Raw genomic sequence first — 27,434 nt, 5'->3', positions numbered from 1 at the left:
GAGAATACATTTTTGTTTTCAGGAGGAACCCTCAACGAATGATTCTGCAGTTAGATCAAGTTAGCATACTACTTTTCAGCTTGCAGACGGTTGCGCAGCTTCACTGTCTTGGGAGTTATGTCGACAGTGTGGAAACTCGGTTACAGCTTCAACTTGCAGACCTACAGTGTGACGTTTGCGTGATTAGTTTCACAGCAGAATTAGTCTCTTTGACTTCTGTTTCCTCAATTTAAATTTTCACGACTTTACAAGTCTGCAGCTACTTCAGTATTTGTAATGCATAAAGAAGATATCTAAGTATAACGAGTTACAATAATGTGGATGAAAAGAATTCAAAATTGAAAACTTCTGTATGATCCTGCAGTGTAAAACAAAATAAGGATTATTCATTGACATTCTGCGTTTTTGTGTTAATCGTTTAAATGAAATGATAAAAAAATATAAATTTAACAATTTAAATTTCGTCCTAAAACAGAAGTCTTCATAATGCTGCAACAGTCGTGAGAAGTATCATGTTCGTTACTTAGCTGACCCACATTCTTTGTGTCATCAAAATATTAAATAAATATGTTGAATTTCATTGTCACTTCTCGTTAACACAACAGTCATAAAAATAAATTTACCACGAAACGCGTTAATGAGCCACCCCGACATGATACGTGGCTGTTCACTGCTTTGATGTGAGCGCAAGCCAGCTCGCAGGAGCAGCTGTGCTGAACTGCTAACTTCTTAGCGTGCCCGTACATGTGAAAAGCCCGTTAGCCCGGCGAAATCCCCAGGCTTCGTGCAAGTGTCACTCGGTGCAAGTGTTCCATCCGCCACGTAGGGGTGATCTGCTTCGGAGCTCCATGTGCATCAAAGTAAGATGAACGGTATGCTCCAGAACAATTGTGCGTGCACCAGCATTGTGCTCTTTAGCCAGAGATGCCACAGATCAGACAAGCCCCCGAACCCCAAGTTCTCTGAAGAGTCGTGGACGTCCAACCATTTAGCGCCTAAGTGGTAGTTTCACTGCTCTCCTACCTCTTTCCGCAGAGGCTCACGACAGTTACACTTGAACATTCGACCAGCTTCGCCGTTTTAGAGATATTCGTTCACAGGCTTTGCGTAATAGTAATCTGCCCTTTGTTAAAGTCGTTTATCTCAGTTGAGTTCTCCATTTGCATCCATGTCTTTGCTAGTGTGATCCCTCGACCGTGTCTGTTCCGGTCACATGCTTTTGTTACCGCGACACGTGCACGCGTCCCCACCAGGCGGTATTCGACGTCGCGATGGGCAGTGGTCATAAGTTCTTGGGTTATCAGCGTATATAGTATTCAGTATTTTATTTATATTCACGTCAAGTTCCGTAGGACCAAATTGATAAGCAAATGTCCAAGGTCATGGAACGTGTCAGTACATGAAATTATAGTAATAACAGATACAAATCAAATGTTTATGAACTCGAAAAACGTCAGTCCATAAGTTAAGTAAACGCAATCAACAATACAACAAGAATCAGCTTAATGTTTCAAGGAACTCCTCGAGAGAATAGAAGGAGTGATCCATGAGGAAACTCTTCAGTTTCGATTTGAAAGCGCGTGGATTACTGCAAAGATTTTTGAATTCGAGTGGTAGCCTATTGAACATGGGTGCAGCAGTATACTGCACACATTTCTACACAAGAGTTAAGTAAGTCGGATCCAAATGCAGGTTTGATTTCTGCCGAGTATTGACTGAGTTAAACCTGCTTATTCTTGGGTATAAGCTAGTATTGTTAACAAGAAATGACAGTAAGGAATATATATATATATTGAAAGGCCAATGTCAAAATACCCAGACTCGTGAACATTAATACTATACGACATAAGCGAATGAAAATAAACGAAGTAGACTAATTTTCGTGTCGAACGATCTCTCACTTCAGATACCGCTCGAATATTAAAATTGCAGAATTAAGTCTCTGAGCAACATCCTGAATGTAGGCTTTCCACGACAGTTAATATCTATCTGAACACCTAGAAATTTAACCTGTTCAGTTTCACAAATCATATGCCCGTTCTGTGAAATTGAAACGTCAAGTTTTGTTGAATTGTGTCTTAGAAACTGTAAAACTGAGTCTTACTGTGATTTAGCGTTAGTTTATCTTTTACAAGCCATGAACTTAGGTCATGAACTGCACTATTTGAAACCGAGCCAATGTTACACACAACATCCTTTACTACCAAGCTAGTGTCATCAGCAAACATAAATATTTTTGAGTTACTCGTTATACTAGAGGACATATCACTTATATAAATAAGGAACAGGAATGGCCCAAATGCTGATCCCTCGGGCACCCCCCCCCCCCCCCCCAATTTTGACCGTACTCCACTCAGACCCCACATCACAAACATTCTCTACACTGTGAAAATGACCTTTTGCTGTCTGTTGTTAAAGCTACTGTGAGCTACTCCCCGTATTCCGTAATACTAATAATTCTGGAGCAATATTTTGTGATCAACACAATCAAACTTCTTAGTTAAATCAAAAAATATGCCAAGCGTTCGAAACCTTTTGTTTAACCCATCCAGTAGCTCACAGAGAAAAGAGAATATAGAATTTTCAGTTGTTAAACGATTTCTAAAGCCGAACTGTACATTTGATAGCAAATCGTGTAATATAAAATGTTCAATTATCCTTACACACACAGCCTTTTCAATAACTTTAGCAAACACTGATGGCATAGAAATAAGTCTAAAATTGTCTACATTATCCCTTTCTTCCTTTTTATAAAGCGGCTTTACTACGGAAGACTTTAATCGTTCAGTAAACTGACCATTCCGAAAGGAAAAAGTACAAATATGGCTAAAAACAGGGCTAACATGTGCACCACAGTACTTTAATATTCTGCTACGCACTCCATCATATCCATGACAGTCCTTAGTCTTCAGTGATTTAATTATTGACTCAATCTCCCCCTTGTCTGTAGCACAGAGGAGTATTTCAGACATCAATCTCGGAAAGGCATTTGCGAAGAAAGTTATATGATTGCCTGTAGAAAATAAATTTTTATTTAATTCACCAGCAATGCTCAGAAAATGATTATTAAATACTGTGCATATATCTGAACTTATATATCTGAACTTACCAGTAACAGAAATACACTCCTGGAAATGGAAAAAAGAACACATTGACACCGGTGTGTCAGACCCACCATACTTGCTCCGGACACTGCGAGAGGGCTGTACAAGCAATGATCACACGCACGGCACAGCGGACACACCAGGAACCGCGGTGTTGGCCGTCGAATGGCGCTAGCTGCGCAGCATTTGTGCACCGCCGCCGTCAGTGTCAGCCAGTTTGCCGTGGCATACGGAGCTCCATCGCAGTCTTTAACACTGGTAGCATGCCGCGACAGCGTGGACGTGAACCGTATGTGCAGTTGACGGACTTTGAGCGAGGGCGTATAGTGGGCATGCGGGAGGCCGGGTGGACGTACCGCCGAATTGCTCAACACGTGGGGCGTGAGGTCTCCACAGTACATCGATGTTGTCGCCAGTGGTCGGCGGAAGGTGCACGTGCCCGTCGACCTGGGACCGGACCGCAGCGACGCACGGATGCACGCCAAGACCGTAGGATCCTACGCAGTGCCGTAGGGGACCGCACCACCACTTCCCAGCAAATTAGGGACACTGTTGCTCCTGGGGTATCGGCGAGGACCATTCGCAACCGTCTCCATGAAGCTGGGCTACGGTCCCGCACACCGTTAGGCCGTCTTCCGCTCACGCCCCAACATCGTGCAGCCCGCCTCCAGTGGTGTCGCGACAGGCGTGAATGGAGGGACGAATGGAGACGTGTCGTCTTCAGCGATGAGAGTCGCTTCTGCCTTGGTGCCAATGATGGTCGTATGCGTGTTTGGCGCCGTGCAGGTGAGCGCCACAATCAGGACTGCATACGACCGAGGCACACAGGGCCAACACCCGGCATCATGGTGTGGGGAGCGATCTCCTACACTGGCCGTACACCACTGGTGATCGTCGAAGGGACACTGAATAGTTCACGGTACATCCAAACCGTCATCGAACCCATCGTTCTACCATTCCTAGACCGGCAAGGGAACTTGCTGTTCCAACAGGACAATGCACGTCCGCATGTATCCCGTGCCACCCAACGTGCTCTAGAAGGTGTAAGTCAACTACCCTGGTCAGCAATATCTTCGGATCTGTCCCCCATTGAGCATGTTTGGGACTGGATGAAGCGTCGTCTCACGCGGTCTGCACGTCCAGCACGAACGCTGGTCCAACTGAGGCGCCAGGTGGAAATGGCATGGCAAGCCGTTCCACAGGACTACATCCAGCATCTCTACGATCGTCTCCATGGGAGAATAGCAGCCTGCATTGCTGCGAAAGGTGGATATATACTGTACTAGTGCCGACATTGTGCATGCTCTGTTGCCTGTGTCTATGTGCCTGTGGTTCTGTCAGTGTGATCATGTGATGTATCTGACCCCAGGAATGTGTCAATAAAGTTTCCCCTTCCTGGGACAATGAATTCACGGTGTTCTTATTTCAATTTCCAGGAGTGTATTTTTACTGCGAACTGACTTATATCGTCGACCTTGTGCCGCTGACCAGACACTTCCTTCACAACTGACCATATGGTTTTAATTTTATCCTGTGAATTAGCTATTCTATTTGCATACCACATCCTGTTTGCCTTCCTAATAACATTTGAAGTACCTTACAACAGTGTTTGTAATGGGCTACTGTAGCTTGATTTGACTACTTCCAACATTTTGATATAATTCCCTCTTCGTTCTACATGATATCCTTATCCCACTAGTCAGGCACCCGGGCTGCCTATTACTGCTAGTGCCCCGTGTAGAACGTTCTAAAGAGAAGCAACTCGCAAAGAGCATTAGAAAGGTAAGAGCATGAGAAAGGTGTTAAGGAAATCATTATATTTATCATCTATGTTATCGGCACTATAAACATCCTGCCACTCTTGTTCCTTGACAAGGTTTAAAAAACTCTCTATTGCTGTTGGATTATCTTTCCTACATAGTTCGTAATTATGTGTGACACTTGAGTCCACAAGCCTTTTAGTGTTAATATTTGTGCATCATGATCTGAAAGGCCATTCGCCCTTTTACTGACAGAACTCCCATCTAGTAATGAAGAATGGATAAAAATAGTTGGAAAAAATACCGTCTGCATCAGATCATGTGAATTTAGGAGATCCACCAACATCCTTTTTCTTGCACCATCATATACAAAATTTACATTGAAGTCACCATATATAACTAATTTCTGGTACTTCTTACAAAGTGAAACAAGAACTCTCTCTAGGTTGAGCAGAAATGCTCTGAAGTCAGAGTTACAGGACCTATAATCAACCCAATTAGAAGTTTAGTTTCACTAAATTCAGCTGCCCCTGTACAACATTCCAATATCTGTACAGTGCAGTGCCGTGATACATCTGTGGGCTCCAATGGAATGCTGTTTTTTACATACATAGCCACTCTCCCACACCCCGCTAGGAACTCCTTGAAAAACAGCCAGCTAATCTGTTTCCTGGTAAAGGAAGCCTATGAATTGTCATTAATTAAGTGGTGCTCCAATATACCAATAATTTCAGAGTCAACGTCTATAAGCAGTTCGCTAACTTTAATACCTCGACACCTTTCCTCAAAACGGAACTGGTCCATATTTTTTGTGCAGTGTTGTTAGTAGTTGTTTTCGAGGAATAGAATATTTACTTTGGCTTGCAACGATGCTATTGTTAATTCCAAGAATGTTCACTGGGGTTGAGTTGAGAAGTGGGCTGTTCAAAGACCTTTACAGAGAACCACTTTGATTTTGTATGAACAACTATGGAGCTGACCGTTGCGGATAAGAACATTATCGTGGATTTGCAGAATTTTTAGAATAAATATTTCCGTCTGTGATGATTGGAAACTTCGCACCAGTATAAAACTTTGTATCAGACTGCGATTTTAACCCAGAACCTTGCCTATGGGTACACACTTATTGCTATATTTTGGGGACCGGTTTTTGTCTAAAATGTTTTCATGAGCACCTACGTTAATTTTTCTATTAACGCAAACAGTCTGAGGCCAAACTGCAATCAGATAGTCGCACTTTCTTCTGCGAATTTCACTATCCCCATTGTACCTAAAGTATGTACACTCTCAGTCAAAAAAGTTTCGACTGGGTTAATTGGAAAAATAGAAAAACTTAAAGGTGGTGATTTTAATACATTAAATGTTCTACTGGGTCTCTCTCTCTCTCTCTCTCTGTCTCTCTCTCTCTCTCTCTCTCTCCCTCCCCCCCCCCTTCTTGACTGCCACGCATGAAACGTTCATACAAGCGATGAGAAACTGTCAGAAAAGTCCTTCTTTGGGATGTTGTTCAATACGCGCGTCACATTGGCTTGATTGTCGGCTATGTCGTCGAAGTGTTTGACCCTTCATGTCAATTTCTGAACTTCTTCGTTTTGTGGCGTGTTCTTGTAACACCAAGTCTCATCAACCGTGATGATATTATCCAGGAAAGAAATACCCGTGTTTCGCAATTCAATAAAGTTATAGCAGGCACCCAATCTTTGTTTTTCTTCGGGAGTCGAGTTGTGAGGGACAAATTTTGCACATACTTTTCTCTTCTTCAAAACATCGTGGACTTTCAGGCTGCCATTACTACATTATGTTCCTCGTAGAAGATCGTAATTTATGGACTGGGCATCATAAGGACGCGCTTCCATTACAGAAACTTCTGTAATCACTTTCATAGGACAGTTGTTAGAAACTCTCCATCCAGCTTCAGAGAGCGATTTTAAATCACATATTCTTTTCGTGTGAGTAGTACAGCGATCACAAGTTCACTCTGTGGAGGACACTAAGCAAATGAAAAAACCAATTTCCATAAAGTATCACCACTATTAATTACATTAGAACTTGCTACAACTTATAGGAACATCACATACTTTTTAAGAAAGTGTAACCTGAACATATGATTGAGCACATTTCTACGGAGTGCTTTTGTACAATTTCATCATGTAATGCCGTCAGTAACTTGAAGATTGGTTTCAGAAGAGAGGTACTGCCGGAAGTACAGCATTGAGGATGGGTCGTGAGTCGTGCGTGCTTGGGTAGCTCAGTCGGCAGTTTCGCGTCCCGGCACAGCACATAGTTTTAAATTGGCTGGACGTTTGGAAGGTTGCTTAGAACACCACAGTGCATTATTAGACATAGCCCTATTGCAGGGCCGGCCGAAGTGGCCGTGCGGTTAAAGGCGCTGCAGTCTGGAACCGCAAGACCGCTACGGTCGCAGGTTCGAATCCTGCCTCGGGCATGGATGTTTGTGATGTCCTTAGGATAGTTAGGTTTAACTAGTTCTAAGTTCTAGGGGACTAATGACCTCAGCAGTTGAGTCCCATAGTGCTCAGAGCCATTTGAACCCTATTGCAGGTGGTATATCGTTGCATTTCTCCAACCTTTGCAGCAGCTGACTGTGCGAAGGGACAGCCTCCTTAACCGTACTGCCCGTTCATCATTGCACTTCACTATATATAAACTCTAACAAAACTGCTAGCACCGCGAGTGAACTTGTACCGGTGGTAATAATTAAAGTGCATCTACTCACGCAGGTCCAGTATGGGCTGTAATTATAGTATGGCAGCGAAGCTTGGTTCAAATGGTTCTGAGCACTATGGGACTTAACATCTGTGGTCATCAGTCTCCTAGAACTTAGAACTACTTAAACCTAACTAACCTAAGGACATCACACACATCCATGCCCGAGGCAGGATTCGAACCTGCGACCGTAGCAGTCGCGCGGTTCCGGACTGCGCGCCTAGAACCGCTAGACCACCGCGGTCGGCTGAAGCTTTGTGGATATGCTAATGGATTAATGCGGAACCGATGTACGCTGCAAAAGGGATTAGTTCCAGGTTTAGTCACCAGGTGCATATTTGGCTCTGTACACTGTTTTTATTACGGTATGGCACCCACACTGTCGTTTGACAAGTCATAACATGAATGAACAGTGCGGCTATCGAGAAGAAAGACTGTACGCTGTTAGTGAAACGGTTTTACATGAACGGCAATTATTACAGTGCTGCATTGTGAGTGTGTCACCGAGTGGAAGATCTGAGGAGAGGGCCGATGTCATTAAATGGCTTCAGGAAGACTGTAATGAAATTCAGAAATACGGCTGAGCTTGGTATTGCACCTGTAAGAGGAAGGCGTCCTGTCCCGTTGGAAGTTACTGACGAGGTTGCTTTTTGTTGTAAGTGACCATGCAGCACGTGTCCCGGCTAATGCTAGGACTCGTGCAGTGTTACTAGAATTGTCCATCCCATGGTGGACAGCAAGGGAAGTTTGCCGGTCTGTTTTACTCTGGTACCCGTACAAGGTGCAGACGAAACCTCATGATCTGGAACAACTTTCTGAATTTGCTCTTCGGTTTCTGTCACGGATCGAAGATAATATGCGGGCGGGCAATATTCTATGGAGAGACGAGGCACATTTTACATTGCAGGACGCAGTGAATACACAGAAGTGCCGAAATTGGGGTGCTGCATTGCAGTTGCCCTATGTGATTGTGTGATGTGGATTCACAAGCACTTTTATTCTCGGTGCGTTCTTTGAAGAGAATACCTCCAGAGGGTCTTTCAGGTGTACCGTGACGCCTGCCCATTATCTAGACCTCCGTATACAGTAGGTGATTCCTGCTTTGGAAGAGAGCAGTTGTGTGGAAACCAATGTTTTCATGCAAGATGAGGCAACACCTCATGTCACTCGCCCAGTGAAAGACCTGCTTAATGCAACCTCCCACGAACTTGTCTCCAAAGGTTTCCCAGATACTTGGCCTGCAAGATCACATGATCTGGATCCATGTGACTTCTGACTCTGGGGATATCTAGAAGAACGCGTTTACCGGGGACACATTTAGTCTATATCTAATGTGAAGGTCAATATACAGGAACCCGTTGCTCAGATTCCACCTGAACTGCTGCGAACAACTGTTGATCACGTCGTTTTACGGATCAGCGTCTCGTCGACGTCTCCGGTACCCCCATTGTACAAATTATGTAAGCGGCAGCTAATAATAAAATCAACATTATGCCTGTCTTGTTTGACGTTTTCTGCCCACGTCCCGCACTGAAGTGCACACCGTCAGTCCAAAAAGTTCCGAACAGGTTTTATTCGTGGTGTACAAGCAACGCCAGGGCAGTAAATACTGCGACAGTTGGAAACAACAACTGTGCACAACAGATGTACGTTAGACCAGTCAGCTCTGAGCAGGCAGTGTTAAATAGTGGACATGCAGTCATTATGTCAGTGTCATTAATGTCGCGTCACAAATCGTAATGGAGTAACATTGCTAAATCAAGTGTTGATTGGGTAACTTGTACTTCATGTAATTTACTGACAACTGCGAGACTGAATGCCGCCTGTTGCGAGCACGCGACGCGTTGAGGGAAGTTTATACGCGGAGCAGAGGCGAAAGTGGAATCATTCTATCGAAGATTAGTGATACAAATCGGGACATCTACAGAAGATTAGTGACACAAATCGGGACATCACTCACATAAGCGACTTTGACAGAAGGTCCGATTGTTACGGCTTTGGGAACGAGCGTCTCGGAAACGGCGAGGCCACCTGTTCGCATGCTACTGTCGCGAGCCTCTGTGGAAAGTGGTTGAAGGACGGTGAAGCCGTGAGTAAGCGAAAAGACGTTGGACGTCCACGCCTCGTCACTGAACATAGAGGTTGGAGGTTTTCCCGCTCTGTAGAGCTGGATAAGCAGCGATTTGTGACAGATTTGACGGCAGAGTGCAACGCTGGTACAGACAGAAGTGCTTCGAAGCACACTGATCATCGCACATCGTTGAACTTAGGACACCGCAGCAGACGACCCCCAACGTCTTCCCATTTTGACCAAACGACATTGTTAATAACGATTGCAGTGGGCACGGGATCATCTAGAGTGGACCGAGGACCGCTGAAACAAGACAAGAAACATTCTTGAGATAACTGCAAAAATCAATGGGAGACGTACGATGAACTTAACCGTTAGGACAGTGCGGCGAAATTTGGCGAAAATGCGCTGTGAGAGCAGACGGCTGACGCGAGTGCCTTTGCTAACAGCACGACGTCGCTTGCAGCACCTCTCACGGGCTCGTGACCATAGCGGTTGGACCCTAGGTGGCTGGAAAACCTTGTCCTGGTCAGATGAGTCCCGATTTCAATTAGTAAGAGCTGATGATACTATTCGAGTGTGGCGCAGACCCAAGTTGTCAACAAGGCACTGTGCAGGCTGGGGGTGATTCCACATTGATGTAGACTGTGTTTACATGGAAAGGACTGGGTTCTCTGGTCCAGTTGGACGGATCATTGGCTGGAAATGATTACGTTCAGCTGCTTGGAGACTATTTGCAACGATTCATGGACTTCATGTTCCCATGACAATGAGCCATGTCATCGGGTCACAATTGTTCGCGATTGCTTTGAAGAACATTCTGGACAATTCGAGTGAATGATTTGGCCATCCATATCGCCGTAGATGAATCCCGTAGAACATAATCAAGAGATCAGCCGGCAACATTTTCACAATGACGGACGGCTGTAGAGGGAGGAAGACTCAGTATTTCTGCAGGGGACTTCCAACGCCATGTTGAGTCCATGTTACGTCGAGTTGTTGCATCAAACCGAGCAGAACGAGGTCGGGCACGTATCCCATCACTTTTGTCACCTCAGTGTAAATATGTTTTCACTGTTAACCTGTTTAGGTTCTAACTATTTCCTTCTGAAGAAGATGTTTGTAGAAACGTTGAAACCATCTTTAACTGTGTTTAAATACAAACTGTGTTTAAATATACTATCCATTTTGCAATTAATTGGCTATGTATCACTTCTGCAGTAAGGTTTTAGAACGAATGCAGACTGAAGGACTTGGTGAAAACTTCAAATACATTTTCTTGCATGAATACAAATAATCGTTGCTTGGCGTTATGAAATCTGTTCTCTTTACCTCTAGGAATTCGATGACCACGGCATCCGTTACCGGAAGATCATGTGTCCCGGTAAAATCGTGCCTCCTGCTGACTTGGTTGATAGGTAAGTGTGAATTTTTTAAATCTTTTATTTACTTCTTACATTGCTGTCATAATTTGTGGTACTGTGTTGTCCACGATTGGCTGCGTGACATGAAGCGCAATATGTAACTGGTCATAATGCAACGGTATTTTTATGGAATCTGTAGACGAGGTGGAAGAATATAGCGTGCATGGTGACAGGCATTACTCTGCGTCCTACGTTTGGCCGGTATGAATGACTAGCCAAAAGTCAATGTTTAGTGCTCCAGTGTTCATTGTGAAGTTATACCTGGAGATACAAGTGTTTGTGGGTTAGGATGACTCATTCAAACATATATTTGAATGTTTGAATGAGTCATTGGGCCACAATTGTTCGCGATTGCTTTGAAGAACATTCTGGACAATTCGAGTAATTTCACTTACTTGATGAAATGGAATCCGCGGAGTAATGATAGAGAATAATGAACTCCAGTGTAATGAATATTCGTGATTAGTGCAAATTTGTGTCAGACCAAGAGCGGGAACCAAGTTTTCTACTTTTTGTGTGGAGTCTCCTTGACCATTAGGTTACAGGAGCGTGTCTCCAGGTCTTTTCGCTAATCCAAAATGGAATTTTCGGAAATAACTGGAGGAAAACTAAATGACAATGAAAGTTTGGTTAGGTATGTTCAGATAGTCCTATGATTGCGACAACTGCTCGCGAAAAGAAGAAAATTTAGATCACAGCCGTGGTCTGTCATGAAATTTCATTAGGCAAGACGTACACTCCTGGAAATTGAAATAAGAACACCGTGAATTCATTGTCCCAGGAAGGGGAAACTTTATTGACACGTTCCTGGGGTCAGATACATCACATGATCACACTGACAGAACCACAGGCACATAGACACAGGCAACAGAGCATGCACAATGTCGGCACTAGTACAGTGTATATCCACCTTTCGCAGCAATGCAGGCTGCTATTCTCCCATGGAGACGATCGTAGAGATGCTGGATGTAGTCCTGTGGAACGGCCTGCCATGCCATTTCCACCTGGCGCCTCAGTTGGACCAGCGTTCGTGCTAGACGTGCAGACCGCGTGAGACGACGCTTCATCCAGTCCCAAACATGCTCAATGGGGGACAGATCCGGAGATCTTGCTGGCCAGGGTAGTTGACTTACACCTTCTAGAGCACGTTGGGTGGCACGGGATATATGCGGACGTGCATTGTCCTGTTGGAACAGCAAGTTCCCTTGCCGGTCTAGGAATGGTAGAACGATGGGTTCGATGACGGTTTGGATGTACCGTGCACTATTCAGTGTCCCCTCGACGATCACCAGTGGTGTACGGCCAGTGTAGGAGATCGCTCCCCACACCATGATGCCGGGTGTTGGCCCTGTGTGCCTCGGTCGTATGCAGTCCTGATTGTGGCGCTCACCTGCACGGCGCCAAACACGCATACGACCATCATTGGCACCAAGGCAGAAGCGACTCTCATCGCTGAAGACGACACGTCTCCATTCGTCCCTCCATTCACGCCTGTCGCGACACCACTGGAGGCGGGCTGCACGATGTTGGGGCGTGAGCGGAAGACGGCCTAACGGTGTGCGGGACCGTAGCCCAGCTTCATGGAGACGGTTGTGAATGGTCCTCGCCGATACCCCAGGAGCAACAGTGTCCCTAATTTGCTGGGAAGTGGCGGTGCGGTCCCCTACGGCACTGCGTAGGATCCTACGGTCTTGGCGTGCATCCGTGCGTCGCTGCGGTCCGGTCCCAGGTCGACGGGCACGTGCACCTTCCGCCGACCACTGGCGACAACATCGATGTACTGTGGAGACCTCACGCCCCACGTGTTGAGCAATTCGGCGGTACGTCCACCCGGCCTCCCGCATGCCCACTATACGCCCTCGCTGAAAGTCCGTCAACTGCACATACGGTTCACGTCCATGCTGTCGCGGCATGCTACCAGTGTTAAAGACTGCGATGGAGCTCCGTATGCCACGGCAAACTGGCTGACACTGACGGCGGCGGTGCACAAATGCTGCGCAGCTAGCGCCATTCGACGGCCAACACCGCGGTTCCTGGTGTGTCCGCTGTGCCGTGCGTGTGATCATTGCTTGTACAGCCCTCTCGCAGTGTCCGGAGCAAGTATGGTGGGTCTGACACACCGGTGTCAATGTGTTCTTTTTTCCATTTCCAGGAGTGTATTTAAACGCATCGTTGCTTAAGCTATGTAGCACTTTTCACTTTTTAGAAACTGAATGCTACTGTACGAGTAAGAAAGGGCCTGATGGCCCTAATCTTGCCAGGTTAAATAAATAAATATATTACAGTTTCTTTCAGATCACATTCTTCTTGTGTGAGCAAACAACCACAATACTGCTCATGGAGGTAAATTAGAAAAGCACCACTTTCACACAGCATTACGGATATTAAGCGTTAGATTTCTCTTCGTACCTCGTAAAGTTTGAGAGATAAGAGCTGCATTAGCTTTTCAAGATCTTTTCTCTTTGATGTGTCGTAAGATGTAAGTGCTAGTAAATGGACTTGTCAGTGGTTATTCAAATGGGAATAAGCTATAATATTTCCATGGAAATTGAAATTTTTCGTTTCGGTGTGGCTTCACATCCTTGAATAGGTATTTTGAGACTCATCCTTTGTTGAGGTAGTTGATGACATTACACGGTGGCGGTTGAAGATCAAACAGAATCAGCTATCGTTTTACGTTTGCAGTCCAGTAGTAGAAAGTAGGAATTTCTCTGAACGAATTCGGATTGCTACAGGACGGCGATTAGTAGTGTCAGAGTTGGTACTTCTGTACCTTGTCTCCCTGACCAAATCCAGGAGAGTGACTCTTATTAAAATACAGGGTGTCGTACCTAAACTTTTCACCGCCAGTATCTCAGGAACCACAATAGATATTGACAAACGGCTTTCACGGGTATGAATGTGCGGCAGGAGCTCACGAAATTAAATACTATGAGACATTCTAAACCGTTTGTAAATACTGGTTTCAACACAAACTTTTATTCCTTTTTTTAAATGGACGCCCCATATGATTCCACATGCAATCAATAACACGAGAAATCACAATAATAATGGTGTTGGTTGCATCGCAATACGGCAGTTACATCCCGAGAGATTGGAACACAAAGTTGATGCGTGAAATGAATAAAACACGCTGCTATTGCACTTCCCACGATGCAAGTGTGACCCACAAGTTACTCCTAATCGCGATGTCATTGTCGTACGTATTCTTACTTTCACTGTGTTATCACGAGGGCCGAAAGTAATAAAAGGGATTTCTGCCACAAACAGTGATATGTACATAACGTTCTCTCTTGTGCGATTTCTGTTTACCTACATACAGACCACGGAACAATACTGGCCAGTTTAGGCCACCCTATTACACCGCCCAAGTCAACCCTTCGCCTCTCTAGTTGTGTACAATAGAGATGGGTCGTTCACGAACTAACGGGTCGAAAGCAACGGTTCACCAAGATGAAGGGAACGAGCTAGGAACGAATCCTAATGAACGGTCTTTCATAGTTCACTTCGGTCGCGGCTTTGTACTTACAGTTCCCGGGAACGGGAAACGGTCGGTCTCGTTCGCGAGCGGCACGTCGGCAGGTCTCGTTCCAGCCTCGGTCCCGTGCCCGTCTGCTTCGGTCTCGGTCTCGCTCGGCCGGACTCGTCCTTCTTCGCTTGGCCATTCGTCGCAGTTCCACTGCCGACTGCTCATAGTTAGTTCAGTATCGAGTTATATTGTTCGTTTCGTTCGCTTCGCACGCCCGTTCTAGATTTGTTTCAAATCATTTTTGAACTCTGAACTTCTGGTTCTTTTCGTATTCTCTTCAGCGTCCACGACCGGTAATTAAAAGGTATTTTATAATTACGTAAATTACATAAAAATTACGTGGTATGTAATACATACATCGTTCCAGGTAACAAAGCGGCGTATCAGCTTTACTTCACTGTTTCGATAAACAGCAGAAGAAATACTTGTAAAAAGGCAAGATTTCTTGTCATTAAACATGCAAAGGACGTCAGCACGGCACGCACGAGTGGCCATTTTCCGTCTTTTTTGATACAAGGTAAAAGAGCATGTTCGTTGTTATGGAAGGCAGACCGACTTACAACCGAATGAAACCCGCGCTTCGTAATCGAGTGTATGGTGTCACATTTTGTGAAGAGAATGTGCTAACTCTACAATATTATTTCAGTGGCACAGGGTGACGCACGAAAAATCGACCCCGAGTACTAGACCGCTCATTGTCGCTTACCAATCGTCATCTGCCGTTTCGAAGTTCTTTGCATTAGCTTATTTGTTATTTCTTCACTACCTAATTATTACATGTTTACCTATTCTGCTCGTAGCGGTCAACAAATCGTGCGTAATGGCGAGCAGTTTGTACCCGGGGCCGGTTTTTCGTGCGCCACCTTATATTATTTCACTGCGATCAGCCAATAACGCTACAGTTAGCTAAACGAGATGTTTTGCAGAATCACGAAAATTACAAGTGTCTGAGAATTCTGTTATGAATAAAAACTCTGTACTCCCGGGGGGAGGAAAGTGCCCTCTCTTGGCGCCTTCCATCTTGCTACTAATTTTCAATTTTTTGTAAGGACGATATACCAAGCACAATGAACGGCGAGGGAGTAAAAATGAACGGTTCCCAAAAAAGAGCGATCACCAGTGAACTAGTTCCCAAGGATGAACGACTTTGCCCATCTCTAGTGTACAAGAACGGGCAGCAATCGGCGCTGTGTGCGGGAACGGCTCACTACGAAGCAGATTGTTCTATGTGGAAGTACGTACAGGTACATGGCACCGGTGTGGTGTACATTGTAATTGGTATCACTGTTGTAATCGTGATATTGATTTACCTGCCCGTCCGTTCTAGCCTTTGACATGGTATTTACAAATGAGGAAATGGTTGACATAATATTACTGAACGGAGAATGTCACCAAAATGGCACAGGTACGGCACAGGTACGGCACAGGTGTATGACCAGCGGTACCCTAATAGACATCATTAGATTCGCCCTACCTTCATGAATGTTCTTAGAACGCTTCGCGCGACAGGCCGGTTGTCTCCACGAACGCCGATCCGGAGCAGAGGCGTAACACATGAAGCAGCAGAGGTATCTGTTCAGGTGGTCGCTGCACTAAACTCTCATGCAAATCGAGAGAGGGAATCCCTCGAATAAGCGTGATGCGTATTCTATACAGACATAGGTACCATCCGTATCACTTGGCGCTGCGTCAAGGCCTCCGCGGCAACAACGTTTACGATCGCCTGGATTACTGTGAGTGGGTTCTGCGACAAGGCCATAACTTTGTGTGTAGGGTACCGTTTACCGATGCGTCCACGTTTACAAACTATGGGAACGTCAACTTACACAATATGCGCTACTGGTCACCAGAAAACACATACTGGATTCGCTGGGTTGAGCATCAACTTCAATGGAGTGTCAATGTATGGTGCTGTATCCTAGGACATCACACCATTGGCCAATATTTCATTGATGGCAGTCTTTAACAGGCGACAGTACGAACGGTTCCTGATCCGTGCCTTACGTGTACTGATGGAAGACCTACCCTTCATTTGTGTCAAATGATGTGGATCAACATGATGGATGCCCTGCGCGTAATCCCTTGGTGGCACGACAGGCGCTGAACCAACAATCTGCACATCGATGGATTGGATGGGGCAGTTCCATTCAGGGATTTCCAGCACGGTCGCCGGACCTCACCCTCCACGGACTTTTTTCTGTGGGGATATGTGAAAGATGTGGTGTACCTGCAGGTCCCAACAACAATGGCCAACATGAAAGCCCGTATTACCGCTCCATGCGCTGCAATAGTACCACAAACACTGACAGCCGTGAGTGGATACGTGATGGAGCGCGCACAGCGGTGTTGCCAAGCAGGTGGCGTTCTCTTCGAATATACAGGTACGTTATAGCGTTTCGGCAGTGAGACATGTGACTGCACAACGGCGTACATTTTGTGTGTTACGGAGTAGACTTGTGTTTGTTTTGTTGGTACTACTGTAGGTTTATGTGTGCGCTGCAACGGTCCAGTTGTGTTGCAGTCATTAAAGATGAGTGACAGACTGGACATCCGTATTTTCCCGGGCCACGTACTAACAGTGTACACAGCAACATGCAACTACAGCGTTCGTCGCATCGTAATAAGTCAATCACATTGCGATTATGGGCAATGTACACGTCACACTTGCATCGCGGTTAAGTGCAATAGCGGCGCTTTTCGTTCACTTCACGCGCCAACTTCGCGTTCCAATTTCTCGAGAGGTAACTGAAGTTGCGATGCAACCAACGCCATTATTTTTGTGATTTGTCATTTTATTGATTGCGTATGGAATACATGGAGTGTTCATTAAAAAAAACATAAATTTGTGTTGAAACCAGTATTTGCAAACGATTTAGACTGTCTCATAGTATTTACTTTCGTGACCCCCTGCCGTACGTACATACCCGTGAAAGCTGTTTGTCAATATCTATTGTGGTTCCAGAGATATTGGCGGTGAAAAGTTTAGGTGGGACAACCTGACGTGCACAGAATTGATCCGGGTCCTCCGATTAGAAGTTCTTTCGCCGACAGTGTTGCAATTGCGTTGCTGAATGTATCGTATACGTCGCAAAGGCGTGGAGATTGCAAGGCTGCACAGGCATGGTTCGGTGGCTCCTCGCAGTTACGGATGAGGGGTAGGTTACTTCAGAGTCGAAGGTGAGCTAGGCACTGATGGATGGCTGTTGAGGTAAACCAGTCGACAGCGAACAACATGTCGCGTAGCTGTCGCATCCCTCTTATCAGTCTGAGCCTCACAAGCGGGGCTCCATTTAGGTGGAAATGTAATTCCCTAACAGCTTATGGGAATGGAACGCTTAATTACTTCTCGTGAACGCGCCGGGAACAGAGAACCATCAGCAGCAGATATATTGGACCAACCGAGAGCTAGGATTAAACCGTCCTGCGAAAACAAATTGTAAGGATAAGTCCCATAAGATTTCACACACATTTGAACATTTTTTTTTGGCTTATGAAGTGTGTTCATTTTCATACTCACAAACGTTTGGATACAGTTTCGGGATAATTGACGTAGTTTAACGACATTGAAAACGGCACTGTTGTGAATGGAATGACGATTCCATAACGGCTAGAAATTTGGTCTAGACGATCAGTGTTAATTAGAAACGGAGAAAACTTTGGGTACTGTTAAAACGGGGAAGAAGCGCTCTTGAGATTTCCCTCTCATTATGTTGTCATTTCAAGGAAGATACCGCACTTTGATTCATCAACATAATTCTGGTAATTGTAGCGTTATGTAAAATGTCCTCAAAAGAGTGTTTTGCAACTGATTCGTGAGCATTGTCCAAGAATTTGGATTTTCTTATTAGATTTCTAGCATTTGTAGACTTGGAGAAAGCTTTTGACAATGTTGACTGGAATACTCTCTTTCAAATTCTAAAGCTGACAGGGGTAAAATACAGGGAGCGAATGGCTATTTACAATTTGTACAGAAACCAGAAGGAAGTTATAAGAGTCGAGGGACATGAAAGGGAAGCAGTGGTTGGGAAGGGAGTGAGACAGGGTTGTAGCCTCTCCCCGATGCTATTCAATCTGTATATTGAGCCAACAGTAAAGGAAAGAAAAGAAAAGTTCGGAGTAGGTATTAAAATTCGTGGAGAAGCAAAGGACTTGGAAGAGCAGTTGAACAGAATGGACAGTGTCTTGAAAGGAGGATATAAGATGAACATCAACAAAAGCAAAACGAGGATAATGGAATGTAGTCAAATTAAATCGGTTGATGCTGAGGGAATTAGATTAGGAAATGAGACACTTAAAGTAGTAAAGGAGTTTTGCTATTTAGGGAGTAAAATAACTGATGATGGTCGAAGTAGAGAGGATATAAAATGTAGACTGGCAATGGGAAGGAAAGCGTTTCTGAAGAAGAGAAATTTGTTAATATCGAATATAGATTTAAGTGTCAGGAAGTCGTTTCTGAAAGTATGGAGTGTAGCCATGCATGGAAGTGAAACATGGACGATAAACAGTTTGGACAAGAAGAGAATAGAAGCTTTCGAAATGTGATGCTACAGAAGAATTCTGAAGATTAGATGGGTAGATCACATAACTAATGAGGAGGTATTGAACAGGATTGGGGAGAAGAGGAGTTTGTGGCACAACTTGACTAGAAGAAGGGATCGGTTGGTAGGACATGTTCTGAGGCATCAAGGGATCACCAATTTAGCACTGGAGGGCAGCGTGGAGGGTAAAAATCGTAGAGGGAGACCAAGAGATGAATACATTAAGCAGATTCAGAAGGATGTAGGTTGCAGTAGGTACTGGGAGATGAAGCAGCTTGCACAGGATAGAGTAGCATGGAGAGCTGCATCAAACCAGTCTCAGGACTGAAGACCACAACAACAACAACAACAACAACAACAACAACAACATTAGATCAGACTAGGAAGAAATCGAAAAATCAGTGATCCAAGTTGTACCTCCATTGTTTGATCAATAATGGTGTGTTACGGAGGTATAAAGAAACTTAAATGAAAATTATTTGCGAAAGAAACGATTTCCTGCGCCAAAACCTGACGAGTAATTTGAGAATATCGTTATCTTCAGACCATTGAAAAAAACGTTTCGATTGTTTTTTGTTAGGTAATAGCTTAATCAAATAGGTTTTTGGACACTGAATTCAGATCTGACATCAGTTTCCTTTTTTGTGGCATACAGTTTTGTCATAATATGACTTCGTTATAACTAGATAATTAGCAAAACGCATGTGATTGGGCAACTGTTCTTTGGTTTACAGTCCGACCTTCAAGTTATTCGACGGGCCGGGCCGTAGAGCCACGTCGACCTGACGCCACGATGGAGCTGGTGTTACCTTTATAGGTCAGCAAGCGCTGAGTGCTTTGAGTGTTGCTCCACTTCAGAGGAACACGAACAGTTCTGCCAGTGCTTGAAGGGGAATAAAAACGAGGTCTCGCTGCCGCAACTAATCGTCAAACTCTTCTGCCAATTAAATCAAGCAACACCGTGCTTTAACAGTTTGTTCAGAGGATAGCGCTCGTCACTATTAATAAGATTATCAGTTAGCCTAATTCAGTGGACGCCCTCAAAACACAGTGCCAATAGCTGGCAGCAACCACTTCACTCTCATTACATTTCATTACGTGTCCCTCTGCTAAGCAGTGGTTTCTGCCACTTCCCGCCTGTTCACAGTCGCATATGTCTTTCTTTTGCCGATTTTGTGCAGGTAGGTGCGATACTGTTCGTGCACTGCACTTTCTTTCTTTCGCGCATGTCTGGGTACATTTCGTAAACAGAGCATCGAGTATGCGTTTGCCTCGTACTGTTTCTCCGGGACTTAATTGCGTCGTCTTATCAGTGTCCACGTTCCGCAAGCAATAGCGTACTGTTATGTACTTGACCATTATATCGGCAGGCTACATTCCCAAAATTACCAACACCGTGTTTTCTGCTGCGTAGCATAAGCCCCTATTAATCTTAGAAGCACATCTCTCCACTTACGTCTTAGGTGTGCTTTCGCTCACTGTAGCGCCACTGCTGCGCCTACTCACTTGCTGAGTATCCAGCAATGGATCGGAGACGGCCGCTAAGTACCCGAAGAACGGTTGCAAGTTTAAGACGAACGTTTGCGACTACACAAAATTGTGTTCCACATGGGACTCCGACACAGGTCCCTGTTATTCGTGGGCAGAGCACTATCATTTGCGTTATCCGTGCTCGCGTCATCGGCAGAATTAAAGCTATTTGCTTCCTTCCGTGACCCGCGCTTCACAGGAAGTCGCTTACTTGGCTACAGTAGCAGCACCTCTCAGAGATAGCCAACAGCGCAGGGTCTGACTTAGCCACAGACTACTTCATACTGGTTCGGTCCATGAGGCGTATACTAATAGCGCAATTGGTAGCGCACTACCAGCGCAATTGGTAGCGCACTACCTGCAAAATGCAGGCATCTAAATTCATGTCCTGATCTGGCACACTATTTTAACGTGTTACAAATATTCGCAGCAGCGCATCGTCCTGCTCGCAGTAATTGTTGGAAGTGACGAGCAAGTGCATATAATTCGATTTTTCAGACATTAGCTTTTCGGGTCCAGGTCCAAAGAAATTTGAATGCCTATCCAGTACCAATGTTGAAGGATACTTATTTTATTTGCTGTTGTGTTTTATGTTGTTTTACGTTGGGTTGGAATATTATTTGGACGAGATTTTGGTTTGTACTGTTGGATTTCAAGTCATTAGTGTTAACTGAATACGCCGTTTGCGTAATATGTTGAATGACGCAATCTTGGTAAATAGCTGTTAACGCTATGTTATTGGAGTTGTTGAGTCTGGCCGGCCGGTGTGGCCGAGCGGTTTGTGGGGCGGCGAGTTTTTGTATTATAAATATGGTTGCTGTATAAATGTTTGAAGAATGTAAAATCAGTTCCTGGCATTTCCCGGTATTTATGCTGTCTTTCGCCGTTCTCAACACTGGCTCTCTAATTACACTTTAGCAACCAGAAAGTGATTTAGCAAAACGTGAAGCCTGTAATTAGAATTCGTAGTGCCCACTTCATCTGAGAATACAATTATAGCTGCAGCTTATAGCTCTGAGGAAATAGGAGATTGTCCGGGATTTATAATCAAAAACTATATTCCAAAATAGTTGAGTATATTCTGAAAGTCACAGATGAAAAACACAAGTATCCATACAACCTAACTAACAGAGCAGTTCAGAGTGTAATGCGCTGATGCAACTATAAATGTCCGAATTAAATGTTAAAATGAATGCTCGCCATAATTTGATGATAATATTTCATCAAACGCCACGCTAAATAATTGGTAGAATGTTTGTCCCGCGACGGCACGTGAAAATATGACAATACGCAAACTGAAGCTAGATAATGAAAATCATCCCACAATTAACACTTCACTTGAAAATGATTTCCTGGTTACGCGCATCTCGAGTAACTTAATACGGCATCCGAGGCTGTTTGTAGCAGTGATACCGACGCGACGCGACGCGACTCCCGACACAGATGGCGTGTTATTCAGCGTCTGGAGAGAACTGGGGGCTTACTTCCTCGCGCAGCGTTCTTATACACTCCTGGAAATGGAAAAAAGAACACATTGACACCGGTGTGTCAGACCCACCATACTTGCTCCGGACACTGCGAGAGGGCTGTACAAGCAATGATCACACGCACGGCACAGCGGACACACCAGGAACCGCGGTGTTGGCCGTCGAATGGCGCTAGCTGCGCAGCATTTGTGCACCGCCGCCGTCAGTGTCAGCCAGTTTGCCGTGGCATACGGAGCTCCATCGCAGTCTTTAACACTGGTAGCATGCTGCGACAGCGTGGACGTGAACCGTATGTGCAGTTGACGGACTTTGAGCGAGGGCGTATAGTGGGCATGCGGGAGGCCGGGTGGACGTACCGCCGAATTGCTCAACACGTGGGGCGTGAGGTCTCCACAGTACATCGATGTTGTCGCCAGTGGTCGGCGGAAGGTGCACGTGCCCGTCGACCTGGGACCGGACCGCAGCGACGCACGGATGCACGCCAAGACCGTAGGATCCTACGCAGTGCCGTAGGGGACCGCACCGCCACTTCTCAGCAAATTAGGGACACTGTTGCTCCTGGGGTATCGGCGAGGACCATTCGCAACCGTCTCCATGAAGCTGGGCTACGGTCCCGCACACCGTTAGGCCGTCTTCCGCTCACGCCCCAACATCGTGCAGCCCGCCTCCAGTGGTGTCGCGACAGGCGTGAATGGAGGGACGAATGGAGACGTGTCGTCTTCAGCGATGAGAGTCGCTTCTGCCTTGGTGCCAATGATGGTCGTATGCGTGTTTGGCGCCGTGCAGGTGAGCGCCACAATCAGGACTGCATACGACCGAGGCACACAGGGCCAACACCCGGCATCATGGTGTGGGGAGCGATCTCCTACACTGGCCGTACACCACTGGTGACCGTCGAGGGGACACTGAATAGTTCACGGTACATCCAAACCGTCATCGAATCCATCGTTCTACCATTCCTAGACCGGCAAGGGAACTTGCTGTTCCAACAGGACAATGCACATCCGCATGTATCCCGTGCCACCCAACGTGCTCTAGAAGGTGTAAGTCAACTACCCTGGCCAGCAAGATCTCCGGATCTGTCCCCCATTGAGCATGTTTGGGACCGGATGAAGCGTCGTCTCACGCGGTCTGCACGTCCAGCACGAACGCTGGTCCAACTGAGGCGCCAGGTGGAAATGGCATGGCAAGCCGTTCCACAGGACTACATCCAGCATCTCTACGATCGTCTCCATGGGAGAATAGCAGCCTGCATTGCTGCGAAAGGTGGATATACACTGTACTAGTGCCGACATTGTGCATGCTCTGTTGCCTGTGTCTATGTGCCTGTGGTTCTGTCAGTGTGATCATGTGATGTATCTGACCCCAGGAATGTGTCAATAAAGTTTCCCCTTCCTGTGACAATGAATTCACGGTGTTCTTATCTCAATTTCCAGGAGTGTATATAAAGCCGCGGTGCGGACGGCTAAGGGAACGCCTGATCAAATCGGCTCTCCCGACTAGCCGCTGGGCTAGTAATGCACCACTTTAAGATATTGAATAAATCATAGCTTCTCTTGCTGATGGCCGATGAAGCTCCTAATTTAAACGTGCATTCAGCACGCAGGTAAGTATTGATAATAAAATTTTGATGTGGCTAAGTTAAATATTGTGGGCGAGAGAATTAATTTAATTACACTGCACGCAGTAGACGAGCTCTGAACTGGCCCTTTGGAGATACGCTATCGCTATAATTTTATAGGTATTCAAATGAAACTTTTCACATCTTCATAGTTATAGCGGATCTCGAACCTATTTAAATCTAAACATCGTAGCCTTATTTATTAGCCTACTTAATCTATCTTGCTTCCTTAAGTTTTGAGACGAAAACCAGAAAATCATGAATTTCCACTAAAATCTTAATTTGTGAAATCCAAAGTACTGTTTTTATTAAATTATTATGAAAGATGAATCTAAATATAAATTTTGAAGTCTCTAGCTCTTTTCTGTTGCGCCAATGATTTTTACATAAAAACGTCCAAATTTCGAAAATGGTTTGTTATCGAACTGATATTCAACACACATTAATTTAGTATTACTCTTGACATGCTAGAAAAGTTTTAGGTTATTTGCTTAATTTTTAAAGTATTGCGCAACATTTATGACGTCAGAGCTAGTTACAGCAGACTGGCTGGCACACAATGGAAAGACTGATGTGAATTTACTACAGCGTGAGTAGGCTGCTTCCCTACATCACCCTCTACTTAAATTTTTTTGTTTATGAATGTTAATGAAAGAAAAAAAAATTTAATTACAAAAAGGGAAGCAAGAGTACAGCGTAACTTCCTATGAAAAATTAAAATTGAAATGTAAACATGTAGAAACATTAAAAGAAAACTGATTACCTACATTAATTATTTAAATTGCGGGCATGTTCACTGCCTCTTAAGCAACATCATTACTCAAAATTTAAGCAAAGTCAATGAAATATTTTGGCATATGTATTGCCTTAGACGAACAAACACATAAAATCATGTAAAATTATGAAAATCTTAAATCCATTATACATTTTTACATACACAAATTCAAAGAAAATATAACATGATACATAAACAGATGATTATCTCTTAGCAGTCTTTCCTAAACCTGAAAGAAAATTTTCACAAATAATTTTTACACACGTGGTTGTAGCCGCTCTGGCTGGCGTCCTACACTTTCATTCACAAGGGTAGAGGAGGGGAAGTTGCTATGGTGTGCGTCCTTCACGTTCACTCCAAATAACATGGGGAAAGGGGAGGGGTCACTGTGAGTTGTGTCCAAGTCACTCCACGCTTTCACGCAGCTACCAGGCTGCCATTATCTGGTTTGTCCTTTAGAACAAACAAAAAGAGTGCCTCAGACTCTGTTCACTTAATATCTAAGGGTGGGTCACAATGAAATGGGGATATATACATTTAATCCTTCAATATTTTTCTGGAACAAAGTTAACAGAACTTTTTCAATTTCACTCTTACAGTTACTTAACTATCATAAAATCGGTAAACAAATGACTCAAAACTCCGTTAGTCACGTACTAGAGAAAATTTATCCTCAAGGCATATAATCATAAATCATATTTAATCTGAATTTATTATTTCTGGCCGGAACACTGAACCAATGCTCGGTACATTCCTGATACATTTGTATTTTATTCATTTAGCTGACTCATCTTAGATTACCTTATTCTTAGAGATAGTATGAGTATATTTGATTAGTAGTTTTCTCAGCTTCTTTGTACATGTGAGTAACTTTTGGTAACAGTACAGTTCTGAGTGTTCAAAACACACTACGTTTAGTTGACTACAAAATCCACTTATTGGTCCTCTGCTGTTGTGTCGTTCCACATCTGTAATTATGTACTTACTTACTTTGAAGTGTATTTATGCTGAGCTAAAATAATGTTTTACGTCTGTCATTATGTTACTTATTTACTTTGCTAGTGTATGAACTTAAGTAATACTCACTGTATTAATATTTAAAGCATAGGATAGCACATTTATTTCATATCTTTAGTGTATTGTAGCTGATCAGTTTCCTCACGTGGCAATCCATTTCCACTCGATCGGACGCTGAAACCACAGGTAGTCTCTCTCGACCTACCACTAAAGTGCATCAAGTAATTATGGATGAGCGTAATGCTAACTTCCTTAAACCTATAGGACACCATGAGCTGCTCTGTCTCATCTAACATAAGGGTACCTATGGTCGCATTCACGCCTCCAACTCATAACCTCAATACATGTAGGTGTGTCCTGTCACACACTACACCAAAATAATGGCCAGCTCCAACCTTATAAATACTTCAGGGTCGTGTCCTTCACGTCTCAACCACAAACACTGTTCAATTCTATTACACTGCCATTCCTTGCTACACAAGGTGAGTTTATTCTTACAACTTGTCTGCATATTTTTCATAACACTAAGCAATTCCTTTTACTATTATTTAGTTAGCTCTAATGCGTACACAAGGTTTCACTACCACTTCAGATCCTGCTTGTACATGAATTTGTACATCTTTTTAAATTACTGTTGTGGGACCATTTCCAATAAAACAACACTTTGTACTTACTATATTACCAGGGTTCTATACATAGTTGTTACTCAAATACCTTGTATCTTAATTACGTCATACTTCTCTATTGTTTGTCACTATTAGGTTTGTCACATTAGGTATTTTTCTTCACTAATCGTTGGATAGAATGGTTACAGAACACATGGCTTAATAGTCATGACGGAAAATTTTAGTATTACAAAGGAGTAAGCGCCGAAATTTTTGTAGATAGGAAAGATGAAGAAGAATGAGTGAGACCTGAAATGGGAAAGAAGATCTCACACAGCTGGGACTGCACAGCTGCCACACTGTGTAGAGGTTACAGAACAACCTCCTCCCTACAGCATTCATTCACTACCTATGAATTTCTTTAGGTCGATCACGTTCCTGAGACCTAATAGCTTCTTACTTTTAGGGTACTCTAGCCTATATGCATTGGCATGTGGTTTTCCTATGATCCTGAAAGGTCCTTGGTATACGAACATGAATTTCTTTGTTTCAGCATTTACTTTCTTTGATTTTTCCTTGGTTTTGACAAGGACTAACTGACCTATTTCAAAACTAGTAGGTACAGCTTTTGCGTCATGACGCTTCTTCCTTTCCAACGCTCTTTTTCTTATATTTGCCCTAGCCTTTAATTTCTTCTCGTCTGTGGATATTTGCGTTAGAATAGGGAATTCTACCATATCTGCAATCACATTGTGCGGTTCTTGGCCAAACATCAATTCGCAAGGTGCAAAACCAGTGGCATCATGTCTTAAGTTGTTAATTACATTCTCAAAATACTTAATGTGCTCTGCCCAACTTGAGTGTTTCCGAGCACAATAAGTTCTGCAAAGCCTATTCAATTCTCTCATAATACGTTCACTCATATTTCCTTGGGGGAAATACGCAGACATTTTCAGATGTTTCACGCCGGCCTTATCTAGACATTCCTTAAATCTATCAGAAGTAAATTGAGGCCCATTGTCTGACAGCAAATTCTTCGGAACGCCAACGTTCACGAAGAAATCTTTTTCCAACTTTTCAACCAATGTTTTTGCATTTGCTCTTTTAATTGGGTATAGCTTAACATATTTACTGAATCCATCCACAACAACAAAAACATGGGTGCAACCACTTCTCGAAACAGGAAGAGGGCCAAACAAATCACAAGCCAGTAATTCTAGGGTTTCAGTTGGCTCTACTGAATGCA

At 44.2% G+C, this 27,434-nt stretch overlaps 1 protein-coding gene across 1 annotated transcript in view; it reads left to right on the top strand.

The window, feature by feature from the left end:
• The window catches only part of LOC126235528 (RNA/RNP complex-1-interacting phosphatase), a gene marked incomplete at its 3' end in the record, with an annotated part of 492,423 nt that overhangs the window by 283,790 nt on the left and 181,199 nt on the right, over window positions 1–27,434 (top strand). The window contains exon 5 of the mRNA XM_049944250.1: window positions 11,001–11,080. Coding sequence (XP_049800207.1) covers window positions 11,001–11,080 — 80 coding nt within the window. The remainder of the gene's footprint in view (window positions 1–11,000; window positions 11,081–27,434) is intronic.

This window comes from Schistocerca nitens, chromosome 1, assembly GCF_023898315.1.
Source record: "Schistocerca nitens isolate TAMUIC-IGC-003100 chromosome 1, iqSchNite1.1, whole genome shotgun sequence".
Classification (NCBI taxonomy): domain Eukaryota; kingdom Metazoa; phylum Arthropoda; class Insecta; order Orthoptera; family Acrididae; genus Schistocerca; species Schistocerca nitens.
This window is presented reverse-complemented; position numbering and strand designations above follow the sequence as displayed.